The sequence below is a fragment of the Phyllostomus discolor genome, chromosome 6 (assembly GCF_004126475.2).
Source record: "Phyllostomus discolor isolate MPI-MPIP mPhyDis1 chromosome 6, mPhyDis1.pri.v3, whole genome shotgun sequence".
NCBI lineage: Eukaryota > Metazoa > Chordata > Mammalia > Chiroptera > Phyllostomidae > Phyllostomus > Phyllostomus discolor.
In genome coordinates, this window is record NC_040908.2 from 43,601,074 (window position 1) to 43,626,163 (window position 25,090).

At 36.9% G+C, this 25,090-nt stretch overlaps 1 protein-coding gene across 1 annotated transcript in view; it reads right to left on the bottom strand.

The window, feature by feature from the left end:
* Positions 1-41: 41 nt before the first annotated feature.
* RAB1A (RAB1A, member RAS oncogene family) overlaps positions 42-25,090 on the bottom strand; it is a 34,594-nt gene continuing 9,545 nt past the window's right edge. The window contains exons 2-6 of the mRNA XM_028515846.2: positions 15,720-15,792; positions 11,470-11,565; positions 3,051-3,146; positions 1,718-1,849; positions 42-1,504 (exon numbers count right to left, since the gene is read on the bottom strand). Of these exons, the coding sequence (XP_028371647.1) occupies positions 1,307-1,504; positions 1,718-1,849; positions 3,051-3,146; positions 11,470-11,565; positions 15,720-15,792 (595 nt within the window). The 3' untranslated portion in view covers positions 42-1,306. The remainder of the gene's footprint in view (positions 1,505-1,717; positions 1,850-3,050; positions 3,147-11,469; positions 11,566-15,719; positions 15,793-25,090) is intronic.

A 25,090-nucleotide genomic window follows, 5' to 3' on the forward strand; every position in this document is an offset into this window, starting at 1 on the left:
AAAAGATTTGCTTCCCCACAATAAAAACAAACTCTAGAATCTTTAAGGTCCTATTTAACAAAATTTTCATATGTGCAAAATTCCACGGAAATAAATACATTTTTCTCATTTATTATTCCCATCCAGCATTTGTGTTTTCGGTTAATTTTTAGGGATATAATTTCTAAAATTAGGGCAATCATACAGTAAATTTTTCCTGCTTTCAACTTTAATGCTTTAATTCTCCTCCAACCTAAGTTATACAATTGTGGAGGATAAAATATCAACATCTGACTCAAAGCATGAAGAAACATTAGCACATGCGTTAGTCTGATCACTTGCCAATTAGGAAAGGTGATGCTTTCTACCTTTACCACAGGAAAGAATTAACAAAAGTATTAATTTATTAAGCCATTTCAGATGGTTTCAGAGAAGGAACACAGACAACAGGCTAGATAGCATACATCCTAAACTTGTTTTCCAAAGAGTTTAATCTTCCTGAACCACTAAGCTTGGTTAAATGCCTGCCTGGCACAGAAGCCTCCCTAGGTCATTTATTGGATATTATCTTTGGAGAGCACACTGACCGCTGCTGTAAGGTAGGTCTACAACGCCCTGGTTGCACACATGAATGGATGTTTTAAGAATGCAAGGTTCTATTTCCCTTTAACCGTAAGAATTAAAACAATACTTATCACCATAAGGTTGGATATTACTTCCAATAAGTACAATATTTATTAAACATATCTTCAGTTGTTCTGTTACATAGTGTGCAACAAATTACAATATTCTGCAGCCACAAATTATATGCAGAGTATGAAGAAACTATTAATCAGATAGTGTAATCTTTCTGTTTATAACTCTACAAGAAAGAACTAGCAAATCAGATCTTACATATAACATCTCACTAAACTTTATGCATGGAAAGTGACAGACACTGGTTGTGCTGTTTGATACAAAATGGCTGAACTTCATCTTCAGAAGACTAAACCTGACATCTAAACATGCCAATATAAACATCAAAACAAAATATATTCTAACCAACCACGGGAAACAGTCTGATATCAGGAAAGCAACAAGGATTACACACATTATTTTATAAACCAGCACACAAAGGTTTAAAACAGTTCTGAAAATGAAGTTAGCTGTCTTGAGTCAAGGGAATAAAAAAAAAGTCAGTATTGACCATTTACAATCTCTGACCTTTGTGGAGACGGTAAGAATCTGTTGTAGTGCAGCTACATACAGTACAATTCAGGCAATTTTGTTTTTTCACTTGGGTTCAGATTGCAAATTCATTGCTGTGAGAAAAGGACGGAGGCAAATTTTAGCAGCAACCTCCACCTGACTGCTTGACCGGAGTGCTTTGAATTTTAACATGGGACTTCTCTGCACCACCAGCTGTTGCTCCAGGACCCATTCGCTTTTTAATCTCAGCTGCCATTGTCATGAAAGACTGTTCTACATTTGTTGCATTCTTAGCACTGGTTTCCAAAAACGGAATTCCAAGGGAATCAGCAAATTCCTAAGAGAATAATAAGGCACAATTAACATTGAAAAATATTTTTCACTTAGTGCATTTCTATCTAAAATGGGCGGTTAAGGAAAGGCTAAGTTTACTGAATCCAAACAGGCACTGTAAAAAAATTCTCATTTCAAAGCATTCTAGTGCACGTTTTAAAAGCCAAGGTGGTGGTTCACCTTCACATTCAGTTTGAAAATCAAACTTTAAACATACCTTTGCTGTTGTGTAGTCTACTACTTTCTTTGTGGTCAGATCACATTTGTTCCCTACCAACAACTTGTTGACATTTTCACTGGCATAACGATCTATTTCCTGCAGCCACTGTTTAACATTATTGAAGGACTCCTAAGAAGACAGACATTTTTTAGAATGATTAATATAGTTCTCCGTAACCTAACAACTGTTCTAAAGAAGCAAGTGATAAACAAAAGTGTCTTTCTTGACCTAAGAAGAGACAGTGAAACAACTCTACCTACAAAATAACTATAGTGCTGGCTAAGAAGTGAACTGATAACATTAAAATGACTACCCATACCTAAATAAGAAACTGGAATTTGAAGGCTTGAGGATAAAAACACCTTATTTGAGAGAGACATACAGCTCAGCATCAAGCAGTAGCTCAAGCAAATTTGATAAATTTGAATCAAAATCTGATTATTTTGGTGTATGGATAGCTTAAGTGTTTACTACTAGAGACTCAAAAAATGTTACTAAATAAATGGGTCCAAAATAAAGATGCTTGTTTTCCAGTCATATTAAGGGGAAGAAATTTTTCATTTTTAAATAATTCATGGTATTGACATGAGTGTTGAAATTAACAACTTTCCCTCCTGTTGTATCATTCACCCAATATTTCTCATAGTATTGAATCTAAAGTCGTGATTCTGGGTATCTCCTAATTAGATATGATATCATAGTTGTGGTAACAATTAACATTTGCTACAAGAAAAAATAAGTTCTAAGTTTATTTTAATTTTTGATAGCAAAAAAACCAACCCTGAAATTTTCTAATTTTCTAATCAAAACAATAGTTATGGTCCTTAAACCACATTCTTTCCACTATATCTGCAACCCTCACCTTCTCTCAAAAGCAATCTTTTGTTTCTCTTTATCCTAAAATCTTCCTCTACCTCATCCTATTTCCAAACTACATGCTGAAGGAAGAGACCCATAACCTTGCTTTTTGCCATTCTAACAAGTCGAATTACCAGGCAAATTCCTGTTAATATTTAACACCAAGAACATGGTATAAACCAAATAACCCAACACTCCCAAATAAACTCGTGCCAAAATGATTATTTATTTAGTTGATAATAAATATAACCAGAGTCCCTTGAAAGCAAGTGTAAAACCAATTACTAGATTTTCTATTTATTTAAGGAAAATAGGAAATTTTGGTTGGCCACCACTAGGTACCCAAAATAATGTTTATGTGATTAACTTATTTGGAGTGGACAGAGTTTTTCACCACATAAATAATATGGATGGCTATCAAATAGTAACTTCCCACTTTGTCACTGTAACACAATTTCTTCCTGGAACTTACCTGATCTGTCACATCATACACAACTATGATGCCATGGGCTCCTCTGTAATAACTGGAGGTGATTGTTCGAAATCTTTCTTGGCCTGCTGTGTCCCACTATTATAAAACAATCGAGACATCCAAACAGTTCCATTAAGATAGAGTCGGGGAATAGGGCAGGAGGAGGGAGAACAGTTCATTTACAGTTATGGAAACGACCAGGATGTGATATTAGCCCTCAGTGTTCACACTAGTAAATTGCATGGTAACTGCCAAATACCTGAAGGTCCAGAAAAGAAGGTAGTGCCTCTAGTTTAGTTTGCAGTAATGCTACCAGTATCACAAGGTCTTTGGAATCAGGAACTATGTTCAAACTATGTTCAACTATGATCAAACTCTTCATATTCCCTACAGCCCTTAGCACTGTGTAAGACATTCAGTATGACTGCAGAAACAGGCTGACTTGAATAGGAAGGCTACTGGCCTAACACCCCTTTAACATAGTACATTCGGATGACTGCCAATTAAGAAAAACACTTTAACCATCTCTGGAAGGTATTATCTTAATCCTAGAGTCAATGTAAGGAAGATGATTCAAAATACTTTGATAAAATTCACTTTAAAAGTTGCCATACTTGAGCCATTTAGGCTAAAACACCAAAAACATGCTTAAATTACTACATTCAAGTTCTGGGTTTAAAAAAACTGAGGGGGGAACTCAACTGTTAGATTTTAAAGTCTTGTTTTAATTAACAAGGACAATGAGAATTTTGTTTAGGTAGCTCTTAGACAGCTTCTTTACAAAGATGGCTTCTTTACAAAAAACTTATACTGAGAATAGCTACCTACTCTACTAGTGAAAGGTAACACCCTGATTGATAGAGAAATAACATACTGGTTACTGTAAAAAAAAAAAAAAAAGAAGAAAAAGGACTTGAAGCCTAAGACAAATGAAGATTAAGATGCAATACCCTTTAAGGGGAGGGAATTACAAAGTTTGGAAGTATATCTGAACTCGACATTAATCCCCTCTAATGTTTTAAATGGCAAAATTAAGAAAACAACATCCAGTTCAAGAGCACTCAGTGAAATACTTCCTTTTCTAGAACCCAGCTGACACAGACCTGTGAAAAACGAGTACAATTTTGGGGAAATACAAATATAGACTGGTATTAGATAATATCGAGGCACTAGTGTCAATTTACTTAAATGTGATTAATGGTTACATAGTAAAATACAGGTGCATACCAACCTATGTTGGAGTAAATATGCCTATAATTTAACATACTCCAAGGGAAAAAAAAATAAATGAAGCAAATAAAGTTAACATCATTAATCTAAAATAAACAGGCAAGTCAGAACAACTTCATTACCTTTTTTGTTAAAAGTACTAGCCTGAGAGCCAGAAGACTTTAGATCTGTTATCTTTCAGGATATCCTTGGAGAAGCGTGAGCTTTGGAGTCAAGCCAACCTGACTTGGAAACATCAAATCTAGGTTCCTGGTTATTTAATGGTAGGGATAGTTTCCTCATCTAATCCTAGGTGTCTCTCACCTTACAGAATTGCTAAATGGGTTTGAATGAACTAATGTTTGTAAAATGCCTAGCAGAGTGTTTGACTGTAGAAGCTGTTCAACAGAATACTACGGAAATGCTTACACTACACCAGGCACCCAGAATCAGGACTACAGAGATGAATGAAACATAGCCCTCATAGGAGATCCCATTAAGGTGGGGAAAACAAACAGAAAAATCAGTTGCACTATGATTATGAGGGGTAATGATTAAATACAGAAAAAAGTCCTCCCTTCTCCACCTACCAACCCCTTGCACAAAGATAGCACAAGGAAGAAATAGTTTATGAATAAATGTTAACAAAGAATTGTAGCTGACTGAGCAATGGCATCTGAAGAGTAAAATTTCTGATGTCTCCTCACCACTCTAAAAACTCTTCCTGAGTCTATATCCTAATAGTACATTATCACAGGGTAACTGATTTTCCCATGTTTGTCTCTCCGGCTGAAATGGGATCTCCTCCTATGAGGCTATGTTAATCGTTTATCTCTGTAACCTTAAATCTATCTGAGTGCCTGGCATTAATGTAAGCATTTCCATAAATGCCTCATCAATGAACTATCACAGAAGTATGCCTTCTTGCTGTGGGTCTGGACTCCATACCTGCCCTGCCCAGCTGAATGTTTTTGTAATCACTAACTCCCATACAAAGTCCCAGATGGCACACTTGAAAAGCTGAAAGGATATTTAAAATATAGATCAACAATAATTTTGAAAGACCTAGAAAACTTGGAAGGATAACTGAAGCCAAGCAGTTTGAAGTATAATGGGGTTAAAAGTAAAATCTAACGTTCAGATTTAAAAAGAGTAGTCACAAAGTATGTCTTAAAAAAAATTACAAACTCAAAGCCCTAAGATCCAAAGTGAGGAGCTTTTTAAGTCCTTGAGTGGATTAACGATGAGAAAAGGCCCTGAGTCTCTGAAGTCCAAAGGGCCGGGGGGGGGGGGGGGGGGGGGGCTTCAGAGTCCAAATAAAAAAAGGATTTTCCTCACATAGTCCACACTGTCTGGGCTGTATCTCCTATTTGATTTCAGGAATCACATTTTAATAAGAGGTACTTATAAAACACAAGAGTAACTCAAACTATAAAAGGTTCAGAAAACATACTTCCAGAAAGGAATAACTAACTCCAGAAGTAGAGGTTGCAGTAAGATCTAAAGCACAGGCTGGGCAGTACTCCCATCCTCCAACAGCATCAAAACTACAGCTAAACTATAGAACAACCATCATTCAGAACTGCTGAAGCAAGTCCTACAACGAAGGATATAAAGCAGAAGCCACATTGAGACCGCTAGGAAGGGCAGAGATGCAGCTACTCCCACACCCATATATGGCAGATAAAATATCAGGAGGGGTATCTTGGCTGCCAAGGATTCCCCTTGAGAAGTGAAGATCTCAGCCCTACACTAGGTCCCTAGCCCAGGGTTCCAGTGCTAGAAGAGAACTCCCATTATAATTTCCAGCTGTACAAGCCAACAGCTATTGTGACTGAGTGAGACAAAGGGCTTCTGGAGTCCCTAGCACAAACTTACTCAAACTCACTCCCTCTCAGCTCCACCATGGGGCAGCAGTTTGAAAGGTGCCAGGGACATACAGGGAAGAACTGAATTTGTCTGGTATCCAGGCAAAAGCTGCAGGGGCAGCTTTAGAAGTGCTAGCAGGCCATTGTTTCTTTTCTGTGCTCTCCCCCTAGAGCTGGCAGGCAGGCACCATATCTGAGTCTCCATCAACCTGGCTATCACTGTTCCCCACCACCATCCTGGTTATTCCCTGAGACCCCACCCCAACCAACTTGCCAGCTGACCCAAGATATTTCCGTGGCTTTTCCATAGGAATGGCCTGTTTTGGCTCATGCTTCAGGTCTTCCTAAAATCTCTCAAAACAAGCAGCATCTGACCTCTGCAAGCCTCAGAACTCTAAGTGGCCCCAGGCCCAGCACTAGCAGCAGGGGCCTTGGTTTGCAGCCAGGCCCCTCGGCACCTCCAAGCCTAGTAAGAAGTAGCAGCCATCTGCAGAAGGCTTTATATGCAGAAGGCCAGGTGGCCCGTGGCAGAATACAGGTGGCAGCTGACCTCTGACAGCACCTCCCAGGAAACCCCAGAGCCAGACACCTTGAGACCACAATGAAGCACCACCCACCACCTCCACAAGCAACACAAAATGCAAACTAAGCAGGCACCAGAGCCCTAAACAAGTCCTGCTCCATGGGGTGGGCCCTGCATAGCTGATCCCCCAAAGTCCTCAGTGGTCACAGCCAGTCCTTGCAGCTGATCAGCCTAGGGGTAAACCCCTCCCACTGACATGCCAATAGCAATGAAGGCTCAACTACAAGAAGAGAGTGTACACAGCCCACAGGGGAGGTATACCAGTAGTGCCCAGTTTGGTGAATAAAAACACCATTCCACTGGACTCTACAGGACACCTACTGCATTAGGCCACTCTAACAAACTCTGGAGACATAGCAAGCAGCTCTACCTAATACATAGAAACAAACGCAGTGAGGCTGCCAAAATGAAGAGACAGAGGTGTCCTAAATGAAAGAACATAACTCCAGAAAAAGAACTAAACAAAACTGAGACAGGCAAACTACTAGATGCAGAGTTCAAAACTATAAGGATGCTCAATGAACTTGGAGGAAAAGTAGATAAACAGTGAGAATTTTATTTTTTTTAAGATTTTATTTATTTTTAGAGAGGGGGAAGGGAGGAAGAGAGGGAGAGAAACATCATGTGTGGTTGCCTCTCACATGCCCCTGACGGGGGACCTGGCCCACAACCCAGGCATGTGCCCTGACTGGGAATCAAATTGTTTGCAGGCTGGTAATCAGTTCATTGAGCCACACCAGCCACGGCAGTGAGAACTTTAAACACATAAAAAAGGACATGGAAACCATAAAAAAGAACCAGTCAGAAATGAAGGATACCCTAATTGAAATGAAGAATAATTTGCAGGGAAACCCACCTAATTAGAACAGCAAAAAGAAAAAAGAATTCAGCTCTGACTGGTGTGACTCAGTTGACTGGACCTCATTCTGCAAAGTGAAAGGTCACCAGTTCAATTCCTGGTCACGGCACACATCTGGGTTGTGGGTTTGGTCCCCAATCCCAGCACATACAAGAGGCAACCAAATCAATGTTTCTCTTTCATGTTGATGTTTCTCTCTCCTTCTCCCTCCCTTCCCCTCTCTCTAAAAAAATACAGAAAACCTTTAAAAAAGAAAGAATCCAAAAAACTGAGGACAGTGTAAGGAGCCTTTGTGACAACTTCAAGTGTACCAACATTCATAATCATAGGGTGCAAGAAGAAGAAAGCAAGAAATTGAAAACTTATTTGAAAAAATAATGACAAAAAACTTCCCTAGCCCAGTGAAGGAAATAGATATACAAATCCAGGAAGCACCGAGTCCCAAAGAAGATGAACCCAAAAAGTCCCACACCAGACACATCATAGTTAAAATGCAAAAAGTTAAAGACAGAGAGCATTGTAAAAGCAGCAAGAGGAAAGCATTACCTACAAGGGAGCTCCCATGAAACTGTCAGCTAATTTCTCAACAGAAACTTTGCAGGCCAGAAGACACTGGCAAGAGATATTCAAACTCATAGGTGGCAAAAGCAAAGGCCTGCCTGCAGGCTGAATTCAGCCCTCTACCTTGTCTTATCCAGCCTGGTACCTTGTTTCTACCCAGCAGCAGCGCCAAGCTCTCGATTAACTGTTAAGCAGTAGTTACATCTATACAATCCTAAAATTACATTCGGCCCTTTGAAGGCAACCTCGAGGCTGATGTGGCCCCCAGTGAAAATGCGTTTGACATCCCTATTCTAAGTGATAAAAAGCAAGAAACTATAACCAAGATTACTCTACCCAGCGAAGCTATCGTTTAGCATCAAAGAACAGATAAAGAGCTTCCCAGACAAGAAAAAGCTAAAGGAGTCCATCACCACTATGACATATACTTTAAGAAAAAAAGATAAAAAATATGAATAAGATGGCAATAAATACATGTCTATCAACAATTCAATCTAAAACAAATAAGGCAAAACAGAAACAGACTTACAGAGAAAATTTTAATGGTTGCCAGATGGGAGGGAGGTTGGGGGGTGGGTGAAAAAGGTGAAAGAATTAAAAAGTACAAATTGGTAGTTACAGACTAGTCATGGGGATGTAGAGTACAGCATAGGAAATAATAGTCAATAATATTCTAATAACTATGTATGGTGTCAGATGGGTACGAGATTTATCAGGATAAATACTAAGTTATATAATGTCTGATCATTGAGTTGTACACCAGAAACTAATATAATAGTGTATGTCAACTCTAATTAAAAAACAGTAATAATTTTTTAAAAGATTATAAAAATTAAAAATAAAGGGCAAACTGCCAACAGAAAAGGAATTAATTTCATTCAGGCAGCTCTAAATGGCAGAGAAGAGCTAGAAGTTAAAGGAAACTGGCTTCAGTTCAATATAATGAATTAACAATTAGAGGTTATTTATAAATGGAGCTAGTTTCTTTCATAAGCTGGTGAACTTCCCAAAAATGTTCAAAAAAGGCACCTGATAGGGAAAGGAAATTGCGAACAAAGATGAAAGGAAGACTGAGTGACCTATTAAGTAAGATCTGTTCCAGCCATAGGAAAGTAGCAGTATGTGACTGTTTTCACAAATACACACTCAAATCTTATGGAGACCAATGATCACACATAATCATAATCACTTCACATCAGTAGTTAAGAGGCCTGGGTGCATCTTTCTGAAACATGCCTCTAACTTTATACTTGACACCTGAAATACTGTGCCAAGTATAAAGTCCTACATATAATGGGAGGAAATTACTATGGAAGGTAATCTCATTCCCTGGTTTAAAGTATTTCAAACTCTCTCATAAGTACATCTTTGCAAGTCCTTATTTGGAGTACCAAGTATGTTAATTTACATCAAAACCCACAATTCTTTCATAATGCACCTTTCTCCCACCTCATCAGAGTCTTACATGAAAAATGAGCAACTGAAAAAAATTACCTCTCTGAGGTATGTCATATCATCAGTAACATTTGTATACAGTAGCCTCTGCCCCCTTATCCACGATTTCACTGTGGTTTCAGTTATCCACAGACAGCCATTGACCAAAACTTTAAATGGAAATTCTAGAATTAATTCATAAGTTTTAAACTGTATGTCACCCTGAGAGGTGCAATGAAATGTCACATCATCACACTCCATCCCACCCTTGACCTGAATCATCCCCTTTGCCCAGCATATCTACCTCACTTCATCTCATCATGAAGGCATTGTATTATCTCACATTATCACAAGAAGGGTGAGTACAATATATTTTGAGAGAGATGACATTCATATCTTTTATCACAGTATATAGTTAGCCTCTTACTGTGCCTCATTTATAAATTAAACTTTATCATAGGTATGTATATACATGTAAGAAAAAACACAGTATATGTAGGGTTCTGTACTGTCTGTGGTTTCAGGCATCTCCTCAAGGTCTTGGGAGGGGCCTATCATACTGCCCAAAAGTTTACAAAGGGCTTTCATATACATTATCATACACACATACACAGAGCTACTACTAGATTTGGTTCTTACAACTACCTTATGAGTGAGCAAATCAAGTATCCTCATATTCATTTCAGAGATAATAAACTGAGTCTCAGGAAAAAGGTTGAAGTAAGTTAATCCATGACTTTCTAAATAGTAAATATCAGAAAGATAACAAATCCAAGTCTTCTGACTCCCAATCCAGAACTCCCAGTTCAATGTATTATCAATTCCATCAAAAGTACAGTCACTGGTTTTCTGCTACCTCATACTAATAGCCAGTTCCAAAAGATACCCAGAAATTAATATTTTTAAAGACCACAGACATGTCCACACTGGTAGTCCCAGACCCATGCAACTGTCTATTTTTAATGTGGGGTTAGGGTTGTAAGGATAGACAAGGGGGCTAGGCACAAGGACATAAAATGTTGAAGACAAAGCTATGGGTCATTTGGTTCTGCTAGAAACTGTAGATTATTAAATCAGCATCCATTTTCCTGAGCTGTAAAACAAGTTAGAAAAGCTAAGCTTTTCAGTATAATTCCAAGACTTGGTACATACTATCTAATACAGACAAAAGAACTAAATAAATACAGTTGACCCTTGAATAACACAGAAGCTCAGGGTGCCAACCATCAGTAGTCAAAAACTCACAAATAAATCATGTCTGCCCCCAGCACACGAGGATTCCCAACTGTAAGAAGACCCTTGAACAATGCAAGTTTGAACTGCATGGGTCAATGAACTGCATGCATCAACTGAAAAAACCCATGTATAAGTGGACGTGCACAGTTAAAATTCATGATGTTCGAGGGTCAACTATTCAATTTAGCCACACATAAAGAAGCTTTCCCTAGGTTTCTTCTCATGTTCCACAATATTTAGCACAGTAAAAGGCATAAAGAAAATGCTCATTTACTTTTGATAGAAGGCAAGGTAAATTTTAACTTAGACTCCACTGATAAAAGCACAAGAAAAATAACTAGGACCATGAGGTGGGTGGAGGTGGTAGAGGGTATAGCAGGGTAAAAAACACAATAAAATACAATAAGAAATAAACTTAAAAGCAAAAAAGCAGTAACTAGGACCAAGTTTGACTTTAAAAATGTACTTTTCTGCTTTATAAATGGAAAATTCAATGAGGAAGGGTAGTCTTAGAGAAATCATTTTTAATCTGAACAATTCTTATTCTACACACTATCACAGATACATGGTTAAGCTACTAGAAATTTAATTTTGTTACTATATTAAAAAACACATTTTAAATTTACCAAAAATAATTTCAAAAATACTTCTAGTCCAAAAATTACTTACTATTTGAAGCTTGATTGTTTTCCCATCTAACTCTATAGTTCTTATTTTGAAATCCACACCAATAGTGCTAATGTAGCTTTCTGTATACGTATCATCCTGAAGGGATAAAAAGTTAATGATTAAAGTTAATGTTCAATACAGTAAATAAAATAATGTTAACTTGTATATACAAAGCTGATATGGTTAAAAGGCACAGCATGTTGAGGATAATCACTTCATCCTGCTCCAGTACTCAGTTCATATTTTGAAATCAAAGTACTATTTAACAGTAGTCTCTTCTTAAGACTTTTTCAACAGTTATCCTTAATTTTTCTACATATTTCTTGGCAAATTCTTATATAGAAAAAGGATTTATATTTATAATGATTATGAATGATTTTCCTAATTACTAATTAGTAAAACTCTAGCTCCCCTCACCCCCCAAATCCAATTTATTCACCACAAAGTAATGTCACTCTCTTCTGGATTTTTTTAGAAGTCAATTTTATTTCCTAGTTATGACTTTTTCAAATTCTCACAATATAAAATGCACCCTTTTAAAGTGTGCAATTCAGTGGTTTTTAAGTATACTCATACAGTTGTGCAACCACCACCATCATTTAACCCCAGCACATTTCCACCACCCTGTGATGAAACCCTGTACTCAGCAGTCCCTCTCCATTTCCTTCTCTTCCCCTAGACCCTGGAAACCACTCGTCTACTTTATGTCTCTATAGATTTGCCTATTCTGGACATGTCATATGAATGGAATCATACAACATGTGGCCTTTGGTGTCTGGCTTCTTTAACTCAGCATAAAGTTTTGCTTTCTTTTTATGGCTGAATAATATACATTGTATGGATACACCACACTTTATTTACCCATTAATGAGTTGGTGGACATCAGGGTTGTTTCTAATTTTTGGCTAATATGAATAATGCTGTTATGAACATTTGTGTACAAGCTTGTATGTGAACAGTGTGTAACCCAATGTTAAACTTTTAAAATTATACTTGTTTTTTTAAAATGTCCAGAATCTGAACATCAAGAATCTGTTATGACATTTTACTCCAAATGGAAACAAAACTTTTAATGTTTGCGAAAAAATGTATGAATGGAGAGATCAGGCTATCACCACCTAAACCCAATGAACAATCTTAGCGAGCAGAAAGCATCACCTACTAAGTAGTCTGCCAACAAAGATGGCCCTAAATCTAATCAAAACTAAATCCACTAAGAGAAGCAATATCGACAGAACTTTCTTTGATGATGGAAACGTCCTACAAGCTGAGCTAGTCAATACAGTAGCCACTAATCCCAAGTGGCAAGTGAGAACAAGGAAATGAATGTTTAAATTTAATTCAATTTTAATTAGTTTACATTTAAATAGCTGCATGGGGCTAGTAGCTACCATAAAGATAGCACAGCTCTGGGGGTTTACTTCCAATTACAGAAACATGAGGAATCTGAACTGAAAGACACCACAAGGAAGCAAAGTGGCAAATATAAAATGCTGGACAATCTATAGGAAAACTGCCCTGGTTTCTGCAAAAAAATAATGGGCAGGAAAACATAAATAGAAAGACAAGGTTGGAAAAACCCTAGATTAAGAGACTAAGCAGTGAAACAACCAGAATATGTGGACCATGTTTGAATCCTGATTCAAACCAACCATAGTATCAACACTTCTGAGACAATCAAGGAAAATTATTCTTCTAATTAATAATGACAATGTTATTTTATATAAAAACGTCGAGTTTTTGGAAATTCATACTGAAGTATGTAGGGGGGAAAACAATACTTGCACAATTTGCAATACAACACTACAACAGAGAAGAGGAAGAAAGGATTAAATGAAGCCAGTGTGGACAAGTCTTGATGATGCTGAATCTGATACATACATGGGATTGAAAAAAAAAATCTCTAAGTAAATTGTAAAATGTGTCTGTGGGAGGGAGTTTTGTTAGAAACATTTATAAATGCTTTGCTAGAATACTTATAAATCCCTAAATGACCTGCACTGCATGGCTCTGAGCCACTGCACATGCTCTTCCTTCTGTCCAAATTCTCGGTTATCTCTTTCTGCACAACCCCTATTCCCCAGCCCCTGGGTCACATGGCAATTTTTATTCACTACTCAATTCTGAGCCCAGGCAACAGTAATTGTCCAAACATTCTCCAACTCCTCAGACAACAGTTAAGAGATCATTCCCTCTTGTGCTCCAATAGCTTGTCATACATTTCGTTATAATACTTTTTGTACCTTTGTCTATTTGGGGGATCCACAAATTAGTATTTTTATAAATACTTCCAGGTGATTTTATTGTGTGGGTACTAGTGAAAACCTGTAACTTAGATCAACAGGCATCTCAGAGAGGATTTTCTTTGAAACACAAACATATAGCCATTTTTATCAAGAGATGCCAGATCCTTCCCACCTACCCAGAACTGCTGTTTTAATACTAGGAGTTATTCTTAATTTTAATATTTGCCAATTTAATAAATATTAAGTAAAATCCACTTTTAAACCTTTACTCACAAATAAAATTGAACATTTTTTCATATTCACTGGCAATTTGTATTTCTTTTTTTGTGACCTACCTCTCATGTATTCATACATATTTCTATTAGGACAAAATCCTTTTCTTATTAATGTATAAGTGTGCTTTATAAATTGAGAATATCATCACTTCCTCATATATATATTTTTTGCTAGTACCATCTGTCTTCTAACGTTTTTATTTGCTTGCCATTAATTTTTATGCAACCAAATTTAACAATCTTTTCTTTCATAATTTTTTGTTAGAAAAAACATTCACACATATTAAAGAATTTAGTACTTCCATTTCACTTTTAACTATGATATATAATGAAATTATTTTTTAATGACATTCATTAATATCACTGTTCATCTAATCAGGAAAGTCATATTTAGTATTTGAAATGCTGTCAAGCTTGCAGTGGTGAATTACAAGTTCTCTAAAATTCTAATTTTTCTTTGAAAGCTTGAATTTTATTACTGGTGGCAAATGCTGTCAGATATTTTCCTTGAAGTGACAATCTTCAGTTCATTTGAGAAAATGTCTTCCAATATCCAATTCTACACAACTGTAGTCTATCAGTTGTTCTTTCAAGTAAAAAAATAGTGTTCCTCAAGACAGCTACACCAAATCACTCTAGTAAGCAGCAAAAGCACTTTATGCATATTCCTCATTTCTTCACAACGTGATATTTAAAAAAAGGGACTAGATTTTTAAAACTTAATCATTTTTACTTTTTCATCAAAGACACTCTGAAGTGAAAATGGTGTTTTCCCCCCAGTGAGTGAAGAGAGGTAAATAACACAACTATGAGCACAGTCTGGGGCTTAGCACAGCCTTGACAAGGTGTGTTAAGGTGCCAGTAGTTTCACCCCACCATTACTTTTCCATTATCAGAACAAATGTCAACACAGTGAAAAAAGCAAATGTCTTTATTTTTACTACTAAGTAATTATTTACTAAGCAAATACTAAGAGCTTAGTATTATTAGAATAATAGTTTTGATCTCATGAACAACCCCCCAAGAGGGTCCCAATAATCCCTAGGGATATTTACTCCATACTCTAAGAACCATGATCCACACAGTGAGATGGAAAACATGTTAAATTCGAAGGCAGTCAATATGTTTATTACAGAACACAATACCATTGTCAAAAAACAGTCTGTACTAGACCCTGCATTTCCTTTTTGTTCTGCTGAACTTTTACTTGAAAATTCGTTGTCCATCAAGTCATTTTCAACACAGGCCAACTATTTTCCATTTACCTCACTATATATGTTGGAGTGAAACACTGTTTGACCTCTATCAAGAATATCACTTTGACTTTACAACCACACTTCGTTGAATTTCTTTTAAGAACAACAGCATTTTTTTTTACTTAAGGCTCCAAGGTATCACTACGGATGTATACTTGAAGACTTTAATCTATATATTCTGGAAGAATTAATTTATTGTGAGCAAAACTTTAATCTTTTGTCTACCTAGAAAACATATACAGTATTAATTTCTTTAAAAGTATTTCACCCTGGCTGAAAGCTCAGTGGATTGAGCGCGGGCTGCAAACCAAAGTGTTGCAGGTTCGATTCCCAGTCAGGGCACATGCTTGGGTTGCAGGCCACAGACCCCAGCAACCGCACATTGATGTTTCTCTCTCTCTTCCTCCCTCCCTTCCCTCTCTAAAAATAAATAAATAAAATCTTTAAAAAAAAGTTTTTCAATTTCAACTTACTGCAAACCTAAGGAGGAGGCAAGACTTTCCAACTCCCGAGTCTCCAATCAGAAGCAACTTGAATAAATAATCACTGCAAAAAGAAAAAAAACACATTGATAAAAAGGATATTCCTGCAACAACAAAAACATAGCAAGAATAATAAGCAGGTCACTAAGGAAGACTACGGCTCTTGGAAAGTCCATGAATAGCTTAGCAGAAGCCAAAATTGTAATGAAGTCCTTTTGCAACCAAGTCCTTAGCAGAAGTCCTTTTGATGAATCACTGAACATGACAAAATTGCATAAAAGTAAGATAGGCAATGTGTCCCCAATGATCTCTGAGATCAGTGAACTACTTCCAAGGAAAGAATGAAAGGAAACATAAGTGATAAGCATTCTTGGAGAACCCAAGAAACTGTTGGATAAATCCCTTTACAGTATTAGAATACAGGGAGTATTCTTGCCAATGAAACAAATCTCTCCTCCTAATTCCAAGATCAAAACATTATTTCATAGCAATCTTCCAAGGGGCTTTTATGATCCTTTCCTAGCATCCACCTGGAAATTCTTCCTTAAAAAGAAAAAAAGGATCATTTAACTTCTGTAAGCCTGTATTATAAATATTTTAAACTGAAGATGTGGTAAACTCAAAGGTGGTTTATGCAAAGGCACAAATTGACAAACATTCTAAGCCTGTATTAAAGCATTCTTCAGAGCCCTAGCAGGGCAGTTTAGTTGGTTAGAGCATCATTCCCACCAAGGTTCACTCTCTGGTCAAGTCACATACAAGAATCAACCAATGAATGCACAGGTAAGTGGAACAACAAATCAATGTTTCTCTCTCTCCCTTCCTCTCTTTCTCTAACAAGTCAAAGTCAGTAAAGCATTCTTCAGAAAATACTGACAGCTAAGCTTTGTTTATGTACATTGACGCTGCCAGGCCTGACTCAAAGACCATCTGTGGGTTTTCCTTCATGGACCTAAAGACAAAAGACTACCTACCTGCCCATGGTCTCCAAAGGAATCCTTCATAGAGCCTTTCTAATTCTGACCAGTTCTAACTGTTCTTCCATGCAATTTCAAAAAGATTTTTTTAAATCCAGAATTTACAGTTTATTATTTTAGAAGATAAGCATGAGTTTCAATTTTGCTGCTTGTGATTCTGTTTTTAAAAATGCTACCTACTTAATGTGAAACCCAAAGATCATTCACAATTTAAATTAGATTACAATTAATTAATCATAATTACAAGCAAGATATAAAACTTTTAACAGTGATTATCTTTGTGGATATTCATCAATTATTACCCAAGTTTACAGTAATATGTATTACATAAATTTATCTTTTTGGTTATATTAAGTTACTATAGTATACTTATTGTCCCTAATTATATCTCAAGGAAAGGGGGAAAAATCCAAAGTGCTCTAGTCAACAGCAAAATAAAAGTCATAGAAGGAAACAAGAAGCTTTTAAGCAGGCATTAAGAAGGGGATCAAAGCCTTAGCTGGTGTGGCTCAGTTGGTTGGGCATCATACAGCAAGGCGAGGGGTCGCCAGTTGGGTTCCCAGTGGGGCCCTATGCCTGGACTGCAGATTCAGTCCCCAGTCGGGGTGTATACGAGAGGCAACAGATCAATGTTTCTCTCATACATGGACACATGGATGTTTCCCTCCCTCTCTTTCTTCCTCCCTTGCCCTCTCTCTAAAGGTAAATAAAATCTTTTTTAAAAAGAGAGGGAGATTAAAGCACAGAATGGACTAAAAAAATAGCCTTTCCAGTTTGACATACTAAAGAAAAAAGGGGCAAAGGTAATGACTGGGAAATTTTACCCTTAATAATTCATACATAATACCATACAACTTTTATTAGGCAATACAGTTTCTGATGGACTTTATTAGCACTATTGATTGCTTCCTCCTTAGACTCAATTCTTAAGAATGCTGAACACTGACACTAGCAATGAGTATGTTGAGAATTTACATTTCATTGAGCAAGAATAACTGCACTATTAATACTACTATAGTTAGTTTTTCTGTTTAAGTATAGTTTATGGCTATTACAGTTTTCTCAATATTTTTCTCCCCTTTATCCCTGCTCTGCCCTGCATTACCCCTGCCCTCCAGTATTCTCACCTTCCTCAGTTCATGTCCATGGGTTGTACACATTTAAGTTCTTTGGCTTCTCTGTTTCCTATACTATTCTTAATTACCACCCCTTCTATTTTATGACTATCAATTATGCTTCTTATTCCCTATACCTTCCCCCCATTCTGCCCCTCCCCCTCCCACTGATAACCCTCCATATGATCTCCATTTCTCTGGTTCTGTTCCTGTTCTGGCTGTTTGCTTAATTTTTGTTTTCTAGGATCATTTGTTGATAGTTGTGAGTTTGTTCTCATTTTACTTTTCATTATTTTTTTATCTCTTCTATTTCTTAGATAAGTCCCTTTAACATTTCATATAATAAGGGCTTGGGGATGATGAACTCCTTCACCTTTACATTATCTGGAAAGCACTTTATCTGCCCTTTCATATTAAATGATAGCTTTGCTAGATAGAGTAATCTTGGATGTAGGTTCTTGACTTTCATGACTTCAAATACTTCTTTCCAGCCCATTCTTGCCTGTAAGGATTATTTTGGACAATCAGCTGATAGTCTTATGGGAATTCCTTTGTAGGTAACTGTCTCCTTTTCTCTTGCTGCTTACAAGATTCTCTCTTTGTCTTTAATCTTGGGTAACTTAATTATGATGTGCCTTGGTGTGTTCCTCCTTGGGTCCAATTTCTTTGGGACTCTCTGGGCTTCCTGGAAGTCTATTTCCTTCGCCAGCCAAACTGGGGACGTTTTTCCTTCATTATGTTTTCAAGTAAGTTTTCAATTTCTTGTTCTTCCTCTTCTTCTTCTGGCACCCCCATGATTTGGATGTTGGAGTGCTTAAGGTTGTCCCAGAGGCTCCTAAGCTTCTCCTCATCTTTTTGAATTCTTGTTTCTTCATTCTGTTCCAGTGAATGTTTATTTCTTTTGTTCCAAATTGTTGATTTGAATCCTGGTTTCCTTCCCATCACTGTTGGTTCCCTGTACATTTTGCTTTATTTCACTTTGAGCAGACTTCATTTGTTCCTTCATTATGCCACCAAGGTCAATCAGTTCTGTGAGCATCCTGATTACCAGTGTTTTGAACTCTGCATCAGATAGGTTGTCCAGCTCCTTGTCACTTAGCTCTTTTTCTGAGTTTTGACCTGTTCTTTCATTTGGGCCATATTTCTTTTGCCTTGGTGCACTTGTTATGTTGTAAGGGGACGGAGCCTTAGGTATTCACCAGGGTGGGGAAACCCTGTTTGCTATGTTGTGGCACGGTCTGTGGGGGAGGGGCCAGAGAGGGAACAATGCCACTGGCAGGCACTGCTCTAGCCCCACTTTCCAATGAACTCTCCTGTGAGACTAGGAGTTTCTCCTACCGTTGCAGCCCCTGCAGTTTTTATGGCTAGGGGTTTTGAGTCTTTAGTTTCCCCATTCAGTCAGTCCCACATCACCTGCGTGGTATGCCACCTTGCCCCGGTCACCATACTTTCAGCTCAGCTGCCTGTCTCCCATCTCACCCCTCCTACCTGTCTGGATGAATGTTTCTTTAACTCTTTGGCTGTCAGAGTTCCATGCAGTTTGATTTTCTGAGTTACTTAATTTTTAACATAAATTTCGACACAACAGATACCCTGAATTTACCAATCTCCCTGAGCACAATGCCAAGCTTCCTATAGACATTCAATAAACATCACCTGAATCAGTTGTACTGGACCCTGTTACAATAAAGGACAGCACTGAGTCACACATGTTGCCTGAGGTAGCATTCATTACCTTAAAAATCAATTTCTCTACTTCAGAGTATTCTTAAGGTTGTAAAAAACATGAATGCTTCCTAATAATTGTTACAAATTACATTATGGTTTCAAGAAATTAATAGTCAGAGCATTTGAGATCTTGCTGCAGCATATGATGTCAGCTTGGCTCAAATAAACTCATGAAAATTCCCAACAGGTTTGGGAGGGAAGAAGAAATTAATACTCAATTTTTTAAATCACCTTTCTCAATTAAAAATAATATGAAGAGTTCAGTACTCTTCTCTACAGTGGGATAATCACTGCTAAACAAGAGCACAGTTAACATGAGTTTGAATTGCATGGGTGCATCTATATATGGATTTTTAAAGTCCACACTGTCACATGGGTCATGTTTTTAATCAGATGGGAATCTGCATATTAAGTTATATGCAGATTTTATATTGTGCCCAGGTAGGTGCCCCTAACCTCCCCAGTGGTTCAAGGATCAACTGTATTTTGTTCTCACCCAACATAACAAAAGACATAGGGAATGGCAAACAAAGTGAAACTCACAAACTTCTGTTTATTGAATACACACACCTAGAGAATGTTACATGCATGTTAACTGTATTGGGACATTTTAAATAACCTACTATTATACCACCTTATTTCTAAACTATCAATATACTGAATGTTCAAGATAATTCGGAGACTTGAACATATTTCTGCCCTGATAAGTGTGTGCTTCAGTGGGTTGGGCACCATGCTGCAAAATGAAAGGCTGTGGGTTCGATTCCCAATTGGGGGCATGGGAGAGGTAAATGATCGATGTTTCTCTCACACATCATTGTTTCTCTTTCTTCCTTCTCCTCTCTATAAAGAAATAAATAAATTTCTATGACTATAATTTGCAGAACAGAACACAGAAAAATGTTGACAATATGCAAATCTAAAATTAGAAAGCACAAGGTCAGAATTTTGGTACAAAGATTCAAGAATACTATATAGCAAATGGTAAGACAATATACAGTCAGTCATATCTCAGTACTAGTCAGCCTCAGAACTCATCAAACCCTGTACTCATCTCATTTTTATGAGAAAAAAATGTTTCAGCACTCAGAGCCTGAGCTTGCTCAGGACTTGTCACACTTGCCAGAACCTGTATGAGTCACAGTACTGCCCTGCAAGAGATAATGCTTCATCACTCATCGCTTGCTTGGTACTTGTCACAAGTTCTGGAACAAATTAACGACAAGTACCAAGGTACCACTGTATTTTTCCTTTATTCCCCAAGAATTTGGATTAGGTTTTCAGTCTACAATATAATTGTGACTTAAGGGACAAAACTGGATTACTCTTATCAGAAATCTATAGTTACAAATATAATCATCATTCTTGTATATTAGATTATTCTAGCAAATCCTATCCACTGCTCCCAAATCAGAACTTCCTCTGGTCTTTTTCATGTCTAATTTGCTATAACCTTCATACTCTCTCCCCCAAGTCATCTGAAATCTACTTCTCCACAATCTTATGTTTGACATCTCTGTGAGTGTGAAAGTCAACTGACTTATTAGCGTCTCCAAAATCTAGCACAGTGCCTTTTACAAAGCATGTGCTAAGAAATCAGAGGACATTTGAATCTTGCATTTTTAATCAGCCTCTTTCATGGTGAGATACAGTTAATGAATATCTATGGCCATCCTTAATTAACATTTTGGGCTAAATACCAGAGGGGAAAAAAATGGATGGGGACATATTCAAAGGACAGAAGACCTGCCCTAGCCAGGCTGCTAAGTTGGTTAGAGCGTGGTCCCCATACACCAAGGTTGCAGGTTCCATCTCAGTCAGGGCGCATACTAGAAGCACCAACAAATGCATTAAGTAAATGGAACAAACTGATGTGTCTCTCTTTCAAATCAATTTTTAAAAAGACACAAGCCAACCTGAAATTTCCCTCAGTGGCCAAAGCAAAACAATTTGAGCCACAAAGTAAACAACCACATACTGGATTATAACAATAAAAGAAATACCCATGAGTCCATACCGGTATAAATGTTAAATAAATGAGAAAGAAGATAAATCTTCCTTCTAGGAGGATTCCAAATAATACATGTAGAAGGAACAAGAGAAACAGAAAATCACCAACAGATCATCACAATAACTGTTACAGCCAAGATCCACCAGTGAGTGCTAAAATTAGCGGGTGATGCTTTAAGCAGAAACAAGTCAGTTGCATAGCCTCAAAGTATGTCCCCAAATATTTATTACTGTGGTGGTTTTAACATATACTCACAAATCCTTCAAACACTCCTCCCTCTAGAGATGGAGCTCATTAATTCTCTTCCCTTTAGTGTGGGCTCTTAATGATTGCTTTCTAACAGAGTATGTAAAGAAAAAAAATATCAATTATATAATGAAAGTAATCTGACAGATGCTACTGTAACTAAGTGATCAAAGTGAACAACACGAGTAATAAGTCATACTGGTATCAAGTACCCTCTAGTATGTGATTAGTAAAGCACTTCACCTCTACGGTATCTTCCCCCATATAAATCCATAACCCACCCCTGCCTAATCATAAGAAATGCAAACTGAGGGGAATTTTACAAAGTACCTAATATTACTCTTCAAAGGTGTCAAGATCATAAAAAACTAGGCAAGACAGAGAAACTTACAAGATCATAAAAAACTAGGCAAGACAGAGAAACTTACAAATTGAAGGAAGCTACTAACCAGACATAACAACTAAATACAACATGGCAGCCTAGATTAGACCCTGGAACAGAAAAAGAACTTAGTGAAAACACTGGAGAAACCGGATGGAAATCTATAGTTTAGCTAGCAATGTATCAGTGTTAATTTCTTAATTTTGACAAATGTACCATGAGATATAAGATGTTAACGTTAGGGGAAATTGGGGAAGGGTATACAGGAATTCTCTGTACAATTTTTAGAACTCTTCTGTAAATCTACATTTATTTTACAAATTTTAAAAAGAACTACGAGGACATTAGTAAAATGGGTAGATACAACCATCTCTTTGAAAAGCCAGTTCCTAATATTTTTAAATATAAGAGACAGATTTTATATTTTTTCCAGTTAAACAAAAAATCGTAAATCATGCTTCAATCTATAAAATATACAAACATAGCTGCTTTTGAGGTGCAAGTATTTTTATCACAGAAAACTCTTTTGAACTGCTTGAATTTATAACAGCATGAATAAGTATTATGTTTTGATTTAAAAAGGCAATTCAGTGAGAAAACGAAATACTTAAAAAGAGCCCTGGCTGCTGTAGCTCAGTGGATTGAGCGCCGGATATGAACCAAAGGGTCACCAATTCGGTTCCCAGACAGGGCACATGCCTGAGTTGCAGGCCAGGTCCCCAGTACGGGGCACATGAGAGGCAACCACACATTGATATTTCTCTCCTCTTCCTCTCTCTCTAAAAATGAGTAAATAAAACCTTTTAAAAATAAATAAATAAATAGTTAAAAGACTGACACAGATGAAAGCTGGATGGAAAGAGGAAGATTCAGAGAAATTAACAGACTTTAAAAATTGGGTGGTGGGACATCAGAGACAATAAAAAGTAAAAAATTATTTCTGCTACCAGTTCCTCCTGTAAGTCAATTCATGGTCTACTTTAGCAACACTGGAGCCTCCATTTTCATTGTTTACGATCACAATATAATCTTAATGCCTATGCCCTTTTTATATGTAAGCACTAACATTTTCTGTACCTTTAACAGTCACGATTATTTAAGTAAAATGCATTCCTTTTCATGAAGTTACCTAACTGCCTACATAAAATATGAAGCAGAACATAAATCTGCTGATTTCTGAATCTAAAATGCCACTGGAAATTCTAAAATCTCAAGAGACAGTTATGTGAAACACTGTTATGTGAAAAGATTATAGAACATTTTGTTTAGTATGACCCATTTTTGTTTTTTTTTTAAATTTTGCACACACATAAAAGATTTGGAGAAAATGGACACTTATAAATTATAGTATCACGATTGACACTTTTCTTTATACTTTTTTTAAACAGTCTGCAGTAAGCCTGTATTACTTTTACAACCAGAAAAAGATGTTGAGGGATAGAAAAAATGTTTTAATCAGAGGGTTTGTTCAATGACTTAATAGCCCTGGAAGTTCACTCAGCTTACTTGCCATCACACAAATGATTTCTACACTAAGTAGGTAGAGTAGGTCAAGGCTGGGAAGCAGACAGCACTGGCACATTTCCAATATAGTCACAAGTATAACTTTTTAGATTACATGAGAATAAACGTTTTTTCTTTTATGCAATAAAATGTGGATTATTAGACATAGTTCCCAGGTCAGTAAAAATTTTACAAGAGAAAGTTGACTAACTTTAACACAACTTTCAACATTCCACCTTCTGTATATGTATACAAAAAAGGAAAGACAAAACAGAAGAAGACTATCATGACTAGTAGTTTTCAATCAAACAGAAGACCCAAAATACAAATTTTGCAATGTCAGCTATAAGTCTACCTTTAAAACACTTGCTGTTTTAAAAAGTTCAATGGAAACTAAATTTGTTCTCTTTAATCTAGAACTAATTCACCTGTATGATAGGAATCATGTTATTTTACCTTTAATTCACTATTAAACTACACAATATTTTATTAACCTTTGGGGTATGGGATGACTAACAAAAACTTGGGCTGCAATATTTGTATTTAACATCAACTTTTTACTCACTTTAAAGTGAGTATGCTCCACAGAACACCCTTCAAAATTGACCATTAGGCTGGAGAAAAAAGGTAAGAACTTTAAGTTACTTCCTATGCTTCTACATTGTTTGAATTTTATAGAGCACATCTTAGTGATTAAATTAAATGAAGATTAAATAAACCTTCAGCTATGGACAAAAGCGGCCTGTCAGTCAAAATAATCAATTACCAAATTTAAGGAAAGTCATGCAATTTAAAAAAAAACCAACGATCCCTTCCCTGACTGGCGTAGCTCAGTGGATTGAGAGCGGGCTGGGAACCAAAGTGTCCCAGGTTCGATTCCCAGCCAGGGTACATGCCTGGGTTGCAGGCCATAACCCCCAGCAACCGCACATCGATGTTTCTCTCTCTCTATCTCCCTTCCTTCCCTCTCTAAAAATAAAAATAAATAAAATATTAAAAAAAAGAAATATCTCACATTCTTATTAAAACAAAGCAAAACAAAACAAAAAAACGATCCCCATACCCCTAAAACCACGTTTTTCTTTGATATTTGGAGACAATAACTTTCCAGGTTCTATTCTAGCTGTTTAGAACAGTGTTCTTAAACATTGAAAACTGGAATTCTGAAATTTTTGGTAGTGCTGAAGAACTGGCATATCAGCCAAGAAGATAAACGAGTAGATGGTCTTGCAACCTACATTAATAAACACTGCTGAAAAACATGCCAAGGAGGAGGTGTATATGTCCTCTACCTCATTACCTTTCAAGGACTGCATGGGTTTTAGATCTGGAAAGATCGGTGTTTGAACACAGGTACCGTCATATACTAGCTATAATTGAAACAAGGTACTCACTAATTT